Consider the following 13,908-nt stretch of genomic DNA (forward strand, 5'->3'; position numbering starts at 1 on the left):
TTGGGTCACTGTCTGTGTGGAGTTTGCACATTCTCCTCGTGTCTGCGTGGGTTTCCTCCGGGTGCTCCGGTTTCCTCCCACAGTCCAAAGATGTGCGGGTTAGGTTGATTGGCCATGCTAAATTGCCCCTTAGTGTCAGGGGGATTAGCAGGATAAATATGAGGGAATAGGGCCTGGATGGGATTGTGGTCGGTGCAGACTTGATGGGCCGAATGGCCTCCTTCTGCGCAGTAGGGATTCTACGATGTGAAGAGAATAACGAGCGGTCAGGACTGGCCTCTGTGCCGTGTTTGAGTTCACTCATTAAACATCACAAGAAAGACAACATTCAATTTCAGCACCAAGATATTTCTCTCCACACTGCAGCCCCGATTTATAAAGTCACCTTCATTCCCCACATTCCCTGCATGTATCGCCAATGCAATCCTAGCTCTGCCTGAACTGGACACTGATACAGCCCGGCTCCCTCACACTCGCACTCCTTCACCAACGGAATGTAGATTAGTGTTAAATCAAACCACGCCTGGGAATAGTTCAGGGACCCCGCGTCCTCCCGCGTCCTCCTGCGTCCTCCCGCGTCCTCCCGCGTCCTCCCGCGTCCTCACCACCAACTCTATTTATTTATCAGTCACAATCACATTAATTACACAATTACATTAGTCACATGACATTAACACTGCAATGAAGTTACTGTGAGAATCCCCCATCGCGGGTTAAAGCTCCTTGTGGCTGGGAGATGTTTAAATCCCAGCGAGGAACGAGCAAACACCACAAGGTGATGACAATTCAGCCCCTTAACCCGATTCCACCCTCAATCAGATCACGGCTGATCTGTAACTGAACTTCGCTCCCCCGGAACCCTGTTTCCCCGGAACCCTGCTCCCCCGGAACCCCAAACCCCGTTATCCCAGAACCCTGTTCCCCAGAACCCCGTTCCCCGGATCCCCGCTCCCCCGGAACCCCGTTCCCCCTGAATCCCACTCCTGGAACCCCACTCCTGGAACCCTGTCCCCCCGAACCCCATTCCCCTGAACCCTGTTCCCCCCAGAACTCCGTTCCCCCCAGAACCCCGTTCCCCGGAACTCTGCTCCCCCAGAACCCCGTTCCTCCTGAATCCCGTTCCCCCAGAACCCCGTTCCCCCAAACCCCATTCCCCTGAACCCCGTTTCCCCCAAATCTCATTCCCCCTGAACCTCATTCCCCTGAATCTCATTCCCCCAAATCCCATTCCCCCTGAACCCCTTCTATCTCCCTCAATAGCTGGGAAATATCTACCATTCTCAGTTTTGAAAATGCCAATGGACCCCAGTCCTTGAGGAAGAGGTTTGCAGTTTCTGTCACTGATTGTCTCAGAATGTTCTTCCCTATTCGACTCTCAAATTTACAGGCTTCAATTGTTAACTTTGTGCCTCTTTGTTCTAGATTTTTTTCCATCAAAGGAAACAATTTCTTTTTATCTTTTATTAATTCGTTCATGGGACGTGGGCGTGGCTGGGTCAGCATTCATTGCCCATCCCTGAGGGCATTTAAGAGTCAACCACATTGCTGTGGCTCTGGAGTCACATGTAGGCCAGACCAGGTAAGGATGGCAGATTTCCTTAAGCGGATGGGTTTTTTTTTACGACAATTGACAATGGTTCATCATTAGACTTTTAATTCCAAATATTTTTTATTGAATTCAAATTTCACCATCTGCTCTGGTGGGATTTGAACCCAGATCCTCAGAGTATTACCCTGGGTTTCTGGATTACTAGTTCAGCAATGATACCACTAGACCACCGCCTCCCCTCCTCTCCAATCCGGAATCCATTTACAATGTTAAACAACTCGCTGACATCACCCCTTTATCTTCAATCTCCAGGGTTTTATTGAGAATGGTCTGGGGGGGTGGGACATACCAGCCAATCACAGGTATCTTCATCAGTTCCGACACACCAAAGGACAAGGCACCCATAAAGTCATTCCTTGTGGTCCGATCCCAATCCCAGATTTCCACTGAGAGTCGGCGATCCTTGTCACTACTTTTCAGTTTACTGGGAAGAGAGATAGAGAACGGTTACAATTGACATCAACCGCCAAGAAACGGATTCAAACTGAGTCATTAAGATCAACATGGACTGGCTCCACTGTTAAATAATGTACAATTCCCCATCCCTCACCCTCCCACACCTCAGGGATTTTCCATTGTTGTGACTCGGACTGGGGGCCCGTACATCGAGCTGGAGCTGAGGGGGAAATGACTGGCATTCCGGAGATTAATGTGAGGATCGAACAGCATCTGAGCATCAAGGGAACGGAGCTTTCACAACCCAGATCTTTTCCCAGCTAAGGTTCCCCTTGGTTGACGGGTCAGTCACGAGGGGACATCGTTTCAAGGTGAGGGACAGGAGGTTTAGGGGGGATGTGAGGAAAAGCTTTTTACCCAGAGGTGACGGTCTGGAATAAGCTGCCTTTTTAAAAAATTCATTCATGGGACATGGGCGTCACTGGCTGGCCAGCATTTATTGCCCATCCCTTGTTGCCCTTGAGAAGGTGGTGGTGACAATGGAGTGGCTTGTCAGGCCATTTCAGAGGGCGGTTGAGAGTCCAACACATTGCTGTGGCTCTGACATGTAGGCCGGACTAGGTAAGGACGGAAGATTTCCTTCCCTAAAGGACATTAGCCCTGGGAGGGTGGTAGAGGCGAGTTGCCTCACATCCTTTAAAAAGTATCTGGTTGAGTCCTTGGCACATCATAACATTCAGGGCTATGGGCCAAGTGCTGGCAGATGGGATTAGGTGGGAGTTCAGGTGTTTCCAATGTGTCGGTGCAGATTCGATGGGCTGAAGGGCCTCTTCTGTGCTGTATGGTTCAATGATTCCTTTGGAGCCACTTGAAGGAATATACTAAATTATAAATATCTCCTAGAAATAGAATCATAGAAACCCTACAGTGCAGAAGGAGGCCATTCGGCCCATCGAGTCTGCACCGACCACAATCCCACACAGGCCCTACCCCACATATTTACCCGCTAATCCCTCTAACCTATGCATCCCAGGACTCTAAGGGGCAATTTTTAACCTGGCCAATCAACCTAACCTACACATCTTTGGACTATGGGAGGAAACCGGAGCACCCGGAGGAAACCCACGCAAACACAAGGAGAATGTGCAAACTCCACACAGACAGTGACCCGAGCCGGGAATCGAACCCGGGACCCTGGAGCTGTGAAGCAGCAGTGCTAACCACTGTGCTACCGTGCCGCCCAATGAACATGGTGAACAATGAACGCTTCAATGAACAGACTTGTATTTATATATATATAGCACACACACACATATTACATATAGAACATAGAACATAGAAAGCCACAGCACAAACAGGCCCTTCGGCCCACAAGTTGCGCCGATCATATCCCTCCCTACCTCTAGGCCTATCTATAGCCCTCAATCCCATTAAATCCCATGTACTCATCCAGAAGTCTCTTAAAAGACCCCAACGAGTTTGCCTCCACCACCACCGACGTCAGCCGATTCCACTCACCCACCACCCTCTGAGTGAAAAACTTACCCCTGACATCTCCTCTGTACCTACCCCCCAGCACCTTAAACCTGTGTCCTCTCGTAGCAACCATTTCAGCCCTTGGAAATAGCCTCTGAGAGTCTACCCTATCCAGACCTCTCAACATCTTGTAAACCTCTATCAGGTCACCTCTCATCCTTCGTCTCTCCAGGGAGAAGAGACCAAGCTCCCTCAACCTATCCTCATAAGGCATGCCCCCCAATCCAGGCAACATCCTTGTAAATCTCCTCTGCACCCTTTCAATGGCTTCAACATCTTTCCTGTAATGAGGTGACCAGAACTGCGCGCAGTACTCCAAGTGGGGTCTAACCAGGGTCCTATAAAGCTGCAGCATTATCTCCCGACTCCTAAACTCAATCCCTCGATTAATGAAGGCTTGTTATATATAACATCGATATCTTATACAGAAACATGGGGAAAGAATGGTGCAGCAGGATGACAACTTCCAGTTCTTGGTCCTTTCTTGAGTGCAGATCACTTCATAAAACACATGACTCTGACCTGCCAGGGCTGTGGTTATATCGGTTATGGTTATACCCATGGCAACCACCAAGATCTCATAAAGCAATCCCACAAATGAGCAGTTAATGTGCTTTTTTTGCTATTCTGGTTGAGGGAGGAACACTGCGTTGGATACCGTGCAGTCCGCCCTCTCACCTCCAGCCCAATGGTCAGAGAACATTAATATCCATCAGAACAGGCTTCCGGAGCCTCAGTTTAATATCTTACTGGAGGGAAGGCACCTCCGAGGATGTAGTACATCCTCAGTGACCCGGATAGAGAGTGTCGAGTCTCACAACTTCCTCGGAAAATTTATCCCAATCCTGGTTTAAGCACTGAAAGAAGTTTAACAACACCAGGTTAAAGTCCAACAGGTTTATTTGGTAGCAAAAGCCACACAAGCTTTCGGAGCTCCAAGCCCCTTCTTCAGGTGAGTGGGAATTCTGTTCACAAACAGGGCATATAAAGACACAAACTCAATTTACATGAATAATGGTTGGAATGCGAATACTTACAACTAATCAAAGCTGTAAGTATTCGCTTAGCTGTAAATTCGCTTAGCTTTGATTAGCTGTAAGTACTCGCATTCCAACCATTATTCGTGTAAATTGAGTTTGTGTCTTCACAGCATCTGTACAAGGGATCACTGTCACACACACAGTAAGTCTACAAGGCATTAGAGACCAGATCAGAAACCAGAAAATATGTTATGAAGCCCAACTGGAACCCAAATATTTCTTTTATTTTGGCTTTGGATCAAAGAACAAAGAACAATACAGCACAGAAACAGGCCATTCGGCCCACCAAGCCTGCACTTGATACAGGGTTTCTATCCCTCTGTTCACCTCCCATTCACGTGCCTACCAAGATACACCTTGAACGTTGCTAACGTATCTGCTTCCACCACCTCATCTGGCAACGCGTTCCAGGCACCCACCACCCTCTGTGTGAAAAACTTTCCCGCATGTCTCCTCGAAACCTTCCCGCTCTCACCTTGAACCTGTGCTCTCTTGTAGTTGACCTTTCCATCCTGGAGAAGAAGCCTCTGACTATCCACCCCGTCTATGCCTCTCATCATTCTGTAGACCTCTATCAGGTCTACCCTCAGCCTCCGAATTTCCAGTAAAAACAATCCTAGTTTATCCAACCTTTCCTTAAGTGCGAGGATTTGGTGTTTCACTCCAGGTGTGATTCTACTGACACACTAGGAAGATTTTATCAAAAAGAACTTTATTTTAACAATACAGTTTAGATATAACAAATAAATTAGCTTAACTTTTAACAATTGAGCTACTTAAAAATGACAAGATACAATCCTTAACTGCTAATCTGTCTCTATTAATTCCAATTTAAGCAGTATTCCTCTTATCGACGTAAACTCCTCTTTAAAATCAGTTAACAAACAACACCAGCTTACATGCTGGCACATGGGCTGCTAATCCTCAAGCCTCCATAACACCTCTGGAGAGATATACCTTTTTTCAAGCAGATGACAAACAGCAGACTCCAGAGAGAGAGAGATATTTCTTGCTTCTTGCAGACCCAAGCAGAATCTGCCTGCGTGCCTCCGTAACCTTAGCTTCACCCATTCACACGACTGTCTCTTGCCAGTCAACCTAATTAAACCCTAATCTAAAACCCTAGGGGAAAAGCCAAACTTACACAGAAATGTATTGGCTCAGATTAAAACAAACACAATTAAAACAATTGATCTAGGATCAATTATTCTTCTGCATTCTCAGCATGTGGGCTACCTGGCACAGACAAATTGGCACAGTGTAAACAGAGCTGATTTCTAAACATACCCTCCACAAGAAACATGATATGAATACATTTCTTAAAGGCACAGTGTCGTCACAAACGGATAACTGTCTCACACACACAGTATGTGTACAAGTGATAACTGTCGCATATACATGCAGTGCATGTGCAAGGGATAATTATGACACAGGTCATGAGGTTTAGGCTATATGAGGGTGATGCTGATGATAAGTAGGATCTGAAACATGATATGTGCTCTCGTGTGGAAAATAAATACTGCAACATTTCCCCCCGAGTCTCTCGTACTCACAATTTGAATGATTCATTCCAGGTGGGGTTGAGGGTCGATCGGATGGTTTTTGTCTTTTGTTTGCTTTCACTTTTGGGGTCAGGGATGAGTTTAAGTTTCACATAGGGGTCTGAAAGACCGTTGGGGTCCATGGGGATCAGATTCTTTGCGTCTCGGACTGTAAAATAGAAAAGAAAAACAGTTTAATATCAAGAATGACCATTCCAGAACAGTGACCGTTCTAGAACACCGTTTAACATTAGGCGTGACTGTTCCAGAACGCAGTTTAACATTAAGAGCGACCGTTCCAGAACGCAGTTTAACAATCAGAGAGCAGGGTTCCCGAGTGACCGTCTCGGATTTAAACATGTATCTTGGGTTTTAAAATGTATTTCAGATGTATTTTCAAAATGGTCTGTGCACTTTAGCCAAAAGCAAGCAGCTCCAATGGCATGATGGGATGAAGACTTAGCGAGACAAACCACATTCTTTGGAACAATGAAACCACAGAATGTGTATAGTTTGATCAGCAAAAGTTTCGAACAGTCTGGTTCCCAAAGCCACTTTATGAACAGGGCTGTTCATGTTGTCCTGATAAGACGGGTTTTTTCGGACGTGAGAAATTCAGCTGTCTGGTTCGGCCATTGACGTAAATGAGAGTTGGTGGGAACAGTAACTTTGACCTTTGTAGCTAAGTGCCTGGGGTTGCTAAGCTACAGGAGGAAGAAGCATCCGGATTCTACGGACTAATGAAATCCCATGATGCCGAGGGTAGAATGTAATTGGCTAAGGTATCTGACAACTGTTAACAATGATTGATTTGTACTAATAGTGATTGGTTCCTAACTAACGGGAAGGCGGGAAAAGCGAATTTGAAAATGTATAATTGTTTTGATGGACATATAGTGACCTCGGAGTGGTACTGGGATGCTGAGGGCCCTATCTTCCAGAAAGGCATTGGACCGCCCAATGCTCACCTCCCCCATCAATCGTTAGTTAAATAAAGATACGTCTTTAACCGGGACACTGGCTTCGTGAGTCTTTGTATTTGCTGCGGTTTTATGGCGACATGTAGTCTCTGAAAACACCCCGCAACAAGTTTGGCGCTGCGAGCAGGGTAGAATCGCAGGAATCTAGAGGCAGGACGCGTCTCTTGCAACAGGGTGAGTATATTTTATTGTTACCACATCAGTAGTTAGAGGAGTCATGTGTCAAACTGTCAGAGCCGTAAGTTGATCGACCTGAACAAGTGGGGTTGCAAAAAGAGGGATTGCAAAAACAGTGTCACTGCCTAAATAAATTGCGCTTAAAGTGGGGGGAGGGAGGGGGGGAACGGGTTCCTGCAGCTGCCTTATACAGAAGAGTGAAACGCCGTGTGATAGACAAAGACGTAAGATGTTGGGTGCGCTTAATGTCGGGGACCAGGGACGGACCCCTGGCACACTCTGAGCAGCAGAACTAAAAAGCCACACACCGGGGAGGTGTCAAGGGATGGGGACCGCACCCAGAGAGGTGCCGGAATGTCCCAACGCAGAGGTCTCGGGTCTCTAGAGAGAGACTTAAGGCTAAAACAGAGAAAGAGAGGCAGGTAGAGAGAGAGAAATACAGAGAAAAGCAGCCTGTGTTACGGAACCGATTTGAGAAAACCTGATAATTTGAGTACGTTTCTGTATTTCAGTGTGTTTGTGTGGTCTGGAACGCCATCCTGTGTTCTTGTAGAGTATGGCAAACAAAGTCCAGTTTAGAAGTTGAGATTGCCGTGGAATTGCTTTCATTTGCATCTGAGATGCAGAGTTTAAAATCCAATGGGAATTGGATTGGATTAAAGTGTAAACCAGAATAAGATAAGTTCTTGAAATTCCTTAATCTCTAGAACAATCGATGGCCATGGTTGTCTTCAAGAAAATACAGGAATTCGACAGATTTTGAACTCTGTCACTTCGAGAAGCTGGAAGTGGAAAGTGAAAATTTACGAGGTGCAGTAATCCCAGAATGGCGTTACGTTCCGCTTGGAAGGCAGTCGGAAAAGTTAACTATTTCAGCAAACAATTGATTTGATTTTACATCGCTCTGAAACTTGTGCTTGCGTCAGTTTATAAAGGCAGATTTATGGGAAACAATCAAATGTACAAATTTTAGGCGTAGGCTGGAGAGATTGTAAAATAAGTGTGAATCTTAATTTGATTGGGATAATTAAAAATTAGGATATTTGAAATGATTATGATAAATCTTGTTTTGGATTAATCTTGGATCAAAATTTCTTATTGGGTTTGAGGATATATTCTTGATACAGCCGATCAAATAAAGATACGTCTTTAACCGGGACGCTGGCTTCCTGAGTCTTTGTATTAGCTGAAGTTTCGGCATGACTTAGTCTCTGAAAAGACCCCACAACACACGGTCAGGAACATAGCGGAGGCATGAAAATATCAGAGAAATTGCAATATTTGCTGCTGGTTATATATTTAATAAAACTGTGGGAAAATGTTGTTGAAGGCAGGGTCCGCTTGGCAATGTTAATGGAGCTAGTGTCTTTGAGGTGTTGATGAGGTTACCAACACTGCAAACAGATGTTTACCTAAGGCAAGTTGATAACAATGGGAGACAGAACACATAAAGGGATACGAATAAGGTGTTAGAGGCTGAAAGGAAGAAAGAAGAGGCGATGGAATTTTCCCGCCTACGGGAATCGTAGCGGGCAAGGTGTGAAGAGAGATTGTAAAGGTGTAAAGACAAAGTGCAATTTGCATTCACACTCAAAGCTAAAATTAAAAAATAAAGGTAATTAAATTTGACCTTTGATGGGGCGGCACGGTGACACAGTGTTTAGCACGGCTGCCTCACAGCGCCAGGGACCCGGGTTTGATTCTGGCCTCGGTGACTGTCTGTGTGGAGTCTGCACGTTCCCCCCGTGTCTGCGTGGGTTTCCTCTGGGTGCTCCGGTTCCCTCCCACACTCCAAAGACGTGCGGGTTAGGTTGATTGGCCGTGCTAAATTAACCCTTAGTGTCAGAGGATTAGCAGGGTAAATACGTGGCTTAACGGGGATAGGGCCTGGGTGGGATTATGGTCGATGCAGGCTCGATGGGCCGAATGGCCTCCTTCTGCACTGTACGGATTGTATGATTCTATGACTGAAAGACGTACAGGTTAGGTGCATTGGCCGTGCTAAATTCTCTCTCAGTGTTACCCGAACAGGCGCAAGGGTGTGGCGACTGGGGGATTTTCACAGTAACTTCATTGCAGTGTTAATGTAAACCTATTTGTGACACAAATAAATAAACTTTAAACTTAAAGATCCCCCCTCATTCTTCTAAATTCCAATGAGTATAGCCCCAGTCTGCTCAGTCGCTCCTCATAAGCCAATCCTCTCAACTCCGGAATCAACCGAGTGAATCTCCTCTGCAGCCTGGACAGAAATGGTGTTCCAGCCACACCAGATCAGTACCGATCATGTGAGATTGGAGCGTTACAGTGGAGAGAGCTATCTTACCAAGAAATAAAAACTGGGTTGTGGGAGGGTGGTGCAGGAAGCTACCAAAAGAATCTGTTTACTGTCAATGCCTCTCAACAACTTATACAGACAGTGGACAGGTACTGATTTAACAGGGGCTGTTATTATGAAACCCTTGATATAATGGAATGGATCTAGACTGCACAGAACAACTCAAAACCGATTATCACTCATTCACCCGACACACCCCCAGCTTATTAACTGATTTTTCAGGATTATCATCGAATCCTTACACTACACAAGGAGGCCATTTGGCCCATCAAGCTTGCACTGACAACAATCCCACCCTATCCTCGTAACCCACATATTTACCCTGCTAATCCCCTGAATCCCCTGTCGATTTAGCATGGCCAATGCACCTAACCCACACATCTTTGGTAATTTTGGGGGATCTTTTCGAATTGATCCTACGTGCAGCAATTTCCACAATCTACTAACGATGCACTGGCCAAAGCTTTAAATCATCCAATAATCTCAAACCTTCCGGGAAAAAAAATAGATCCTCAGTGACAGACAAAACACTCCTTCCTGAACCCCTTTCAGCTTCAGTTCAGCTGCAGAACATACACTGGCCACTTGGTGGAGCTGAAAGACCACTCTGGTCTCGGAGTCCTTGGCTGCTCTCTGCTAGTCATGATGTGGAGATGCCGGCGTTGGACTGGGGTAAGCACAGTAAGAAGTCTCACAACACCAGGTTAAAGTCCAACAGGTTTATTTGGTAGCAAATACCATAAGCTTTCGGAGCGCTGCCCCTTCGTCAGATGGAGTGGATATCTGTTCTCCAACAGTGCACAGAGACACAGAAATCAAGTTACAGAATACTGAGCAGAAACTGATAGCCAAGTTCCGCACACATGAGGACGGTCTAAACCGGGATGTTGGATTTCTGTCACATTATCAGTAACCCCCACAGCTTTCTCCCTGATCTTGCAGAATCTCACCAGCTGTTCTGTCTGGAGACAATACACATCTCTTTAACCTGTGTTTAATGCTCCCTCCACCCACATTATCTGTACCTTTAAGACCTGGCTGGCTGTAGAGATTTGCATTCTAATTAGTATTCTGTAACTTGATTTCTGTGTCTCTGTGCACTGTTGGAGAACAGATTTCCACTCCATCTGACGAAGGAGCTGCGCTCCGAAAGCTTATGGTATTTGCTACCAAATAAACCTGTTGGACTTTAACCTGGTGTTGTGAGACTTCTTACTGTGCTCTCTGCTGAACAAGGCTCCTGGTGCAGGGGGATGTGTTAAGAGTTGCTCAGATGGTTTACTATTGGGGAGCTCCCACCCTGGACCACACGATTCAGGATGAAGGAGAGAGCGCGGGCCTTCCTGTGTTAGAGCGCCACAAAAAAACTCAAATTTCCACGCGGGGAGGCAGTGGTATAATGGTATTGTCACTGGGCTAGGAATCCAGAGACCTGCGTTCAGACCCCTGTCATGGTAGATTGAGTGTTCTGGCTCAATAATGTCCTTTAGGGAAGGAAATCTACCGTCTTTACCCAGTCTGGCCTGCATGTGACTCCAGACCCGCAGCAATGCGGTCGACTGTCCTCTGAAATGGCTGAGTGAGACACTCAGTTCAGGGGCGATTTAATTTGATTTATTATTGTCACATGTATTAACATACAGTGAAAAGTATTGTTTCTTGCGCGCGATACAGACAAAGCATACCGTTCGTAGAGAAGGAAACGAGAGGGTACAGAATGTAGTGTTAGTCATAGCTAGGGTGGAGAGAAAGATCAACTTAATGCGAGGTAGGTCCATTCAAGAGTCTGACAGCAGCAGGGAAGAAGCTGTTCTTGAGTCGGTTAGTACGTGACCCCAGACTTTTGTATCTTTTTCCCGACGGAAGAAGGTGGAAGAGAGAATGTCCGGGGTGCGTGGGGTCTTTAATTATGCTTAATTAGGGGTGGGCAATAAATTCTGGACAGCCGGCGACGCCCACGTCCTGTGAACGAATAAAATAATCTTCAAATGAAAGCAAAACACTGCGGAAGCTGGAAATGAAAACAAAATGTCGGAGTGCGGGCGACTGGGGGATTTTCACAGTAACTTCATTGCAGCGTTAATGTAAGCCTTACTCGTGACACTAATGAATAAACTTTAACTTTAAATGTTTCTGGAGTGCGGGAGGAGGGTGTCAGCTGAACACGTGGACTACAGACTCCACACAACAAGGATTTGACACCTGCACGAAGGAACCTGAGGATGATCATTCTGGCCGTGTCCTCGACAGAAGAGATCACAGTAAAGGTGTCAGCCAATCAGAACTGTCTCTGGAAGCTGCCCTCTCCCCATATCCGTCTACAATTGGCCATTTTGAGTGGATGCTATTTGTTTTGACAGCCTCTGACAGGCACCCCCTGCCTCCCCGGAGACCCCCTGCCTCCCCGGAGACCCCCTGCCTCCCCGGAGACCCCCTGCCTCCCCGGAGACCCCCTGCCTCCCCGGAGACCCCCTGCCTCCCCGGAGACCCCCTGCCTGTGTGAAATTTATTATTTCTGCTAACTTGCCCCTTTCCCCGTCCTGGGATAATCCCACATTATGGAATTGTTGGTTACTGATTACTCTGCGCAGTCCTTCATCACTGACCCTCCCCAAACCTTTCAAAAATCTTCCACCTGACATTCCTCCACCCTCCTTGTTCCAATTTAAAACAAAATTCCCGATTCCTCGAGCCGGCACGGTTATCTCGGTGTCACAGTGCAACAACTTGCATTTATATAGCGCCTTGGTGAATCAAAATTGAGGGTATAATGGGATTGGTCCCAGAGACAGATTTGAAGGAATGTCTTAATGGAGGCAAGAGAGGTGGAGATATTGGGGCGGCACGGTGGCACAGTGGTTAGCACTGCTGCCTCGCAGCGCCAGGGACCCGGGTTCGATTCCCGGCTTGGGTCACTGTGTGGAGTTTGCACATTCTCCTCGTGTCTGCGTGGGTTTCCTCCGGGTGCTCCGGTTTCCTCCCACAGTCCAAAGGTGTGCGGGTTAGGTGCTAAATTACTCCTGAGTGTCAGGGAGATTAGCTAGGGTAAATACGTGGGGTTAAGGGGATAGGGCCTGGGTGGGATTGTGGTTGGTTCAGACTGAATGGGCCGAATGGCCTCCTTCTGCGCTGTAGGGATTCCATGGGGGGGGGGGGGGGATTCGGGGTACTGGGCCAGGGACATGGTTGTACTAACAGCAGCGAATCTTGCAGAATGAAGGCAGGGCAAGGCCTGTGTCAGCAGCTGGGCTGGTTTCAGATGCAGCGTTCGGAGATGGGGTGTGGCACAGTAAGAATGTGACTGTTAAAATATCTGCAGAATTGGTTCCTGTTCCTTGTGTGATCTAACTGTGTTTGTCGATGTCATATCCACACACACGCCAGTGTGATTCATCGTGTGGGAGAAGCTTTGAGATGTTCCCGGTTGCTGTATAACTGGAGACACAGAGTCGATTCACCAGGGTCAGTGAAAGACAGCGACAAGAGGCATGATTCAGGCAGTGTGTCCGATTAGAACACAAGCCTCTTCCTGCAGAGCTGATCTCTCAGCTGCTAGACCTTGCTGCCATCTCCTGTCTTGTGCCTCAGTTTTGAACTATTTTGGGTTTTCTGTTACTCTCAACACCTCGCCCAGAATTCTCTGACCTCGGCCCAACTGAGATTCTCCAACATCGGGGGGGGCACAGTGGTTAGCACTGCTGCCTCACAGCGCCAGGGAGCCGGGCTCGATTCCAGCCTTGGGTCACTGTCCGTGTGGAGTTTGCCCATTCTTCCCGTGTCTGCGTGGGTTTCCTCCGGTTTCCTCCCACAGTCCAAAGATGTGCGGGTTAGGCTTATTGGCCGTGCTAAATTGCCCCTTAGTGTCAGGGTAAATACATGGGGTTATGGGGATAGGGCCTGGGTGGGATTGTGGTCGGTGCAGACTCGATGGGCTGAATGGCCTCCTTCTGCACTGTAGGGATTCCATGAACATCGCCAATCATTTTGGCAAACCAAATAAACTGAGGAACAAAGTACGAAGGGCAGTCCCCAGAGAGAGGGGAACGGCCCAAAAGGAAAAATAAAGCAGAAAGGAAACTTAAAACATCAAATTAAAATGTAGTTAAAGGGTTCGATAATACGCCCCACCCCCTGGGGTGCCCAGCGGGCACGGAAGACCTCGATGGTGCCCTTGGACACGGCATGCTCCTTCTCCAGGGACACCAGGCTGCGAATGTAGCCGCATTAAAGGGGCTGACAGTCGGGCCTCCCTCGGGCGCCCACTGCCTGGACCTGTCGATGGCTCATTTGG

At 47.3% G+C, this 13,908-nt stretch overlaps 1 protein-coding gene across 4 annotated transcripts in view; it reads right to left on the reverse strand.

The window, feature by feature from the left end:
• The window catches only part of prkcab (protein kinase C, alpha, b), a 450,914-nt gene that overhangs the window by 79,337 nt on the left and 357,669 nt on the right, over nt 1-13,908 (reverse strand). For all 4 annotated transcript variants that reach the window (XM_078225790.1, XM_078225787.1, XM_078225789.1 and 1 more), the window contains exons 6-7: nt 6,135-6,291; nt 1,899-2,033 (exon numbers count right to left, since the gene is read on the reverse strand). In XM_078225790.1, the coding sequence (XP_078081916.1) occupies nt 1,899-2,033; nt 6,135-6,291 (292 nt within the window). The remainder of the gene's footprint in view (nt 1-1,898; nt 2,034-6,134; nt 6,292-13,908) is intronic.

This window comes from Mustelus asterias, chromosome 12, assembly GCF_964213995.1.
Source record: "Mustelus asterias chromosome 12, sMusAst1.hap1.1, whole genome shotgun sequence".
NCBI lineage: Eukaryota > Metazoa > Chordata > Chondrichthyes > Carcharhiniformes > Triakidae > Mustelus > Mustelus asterias.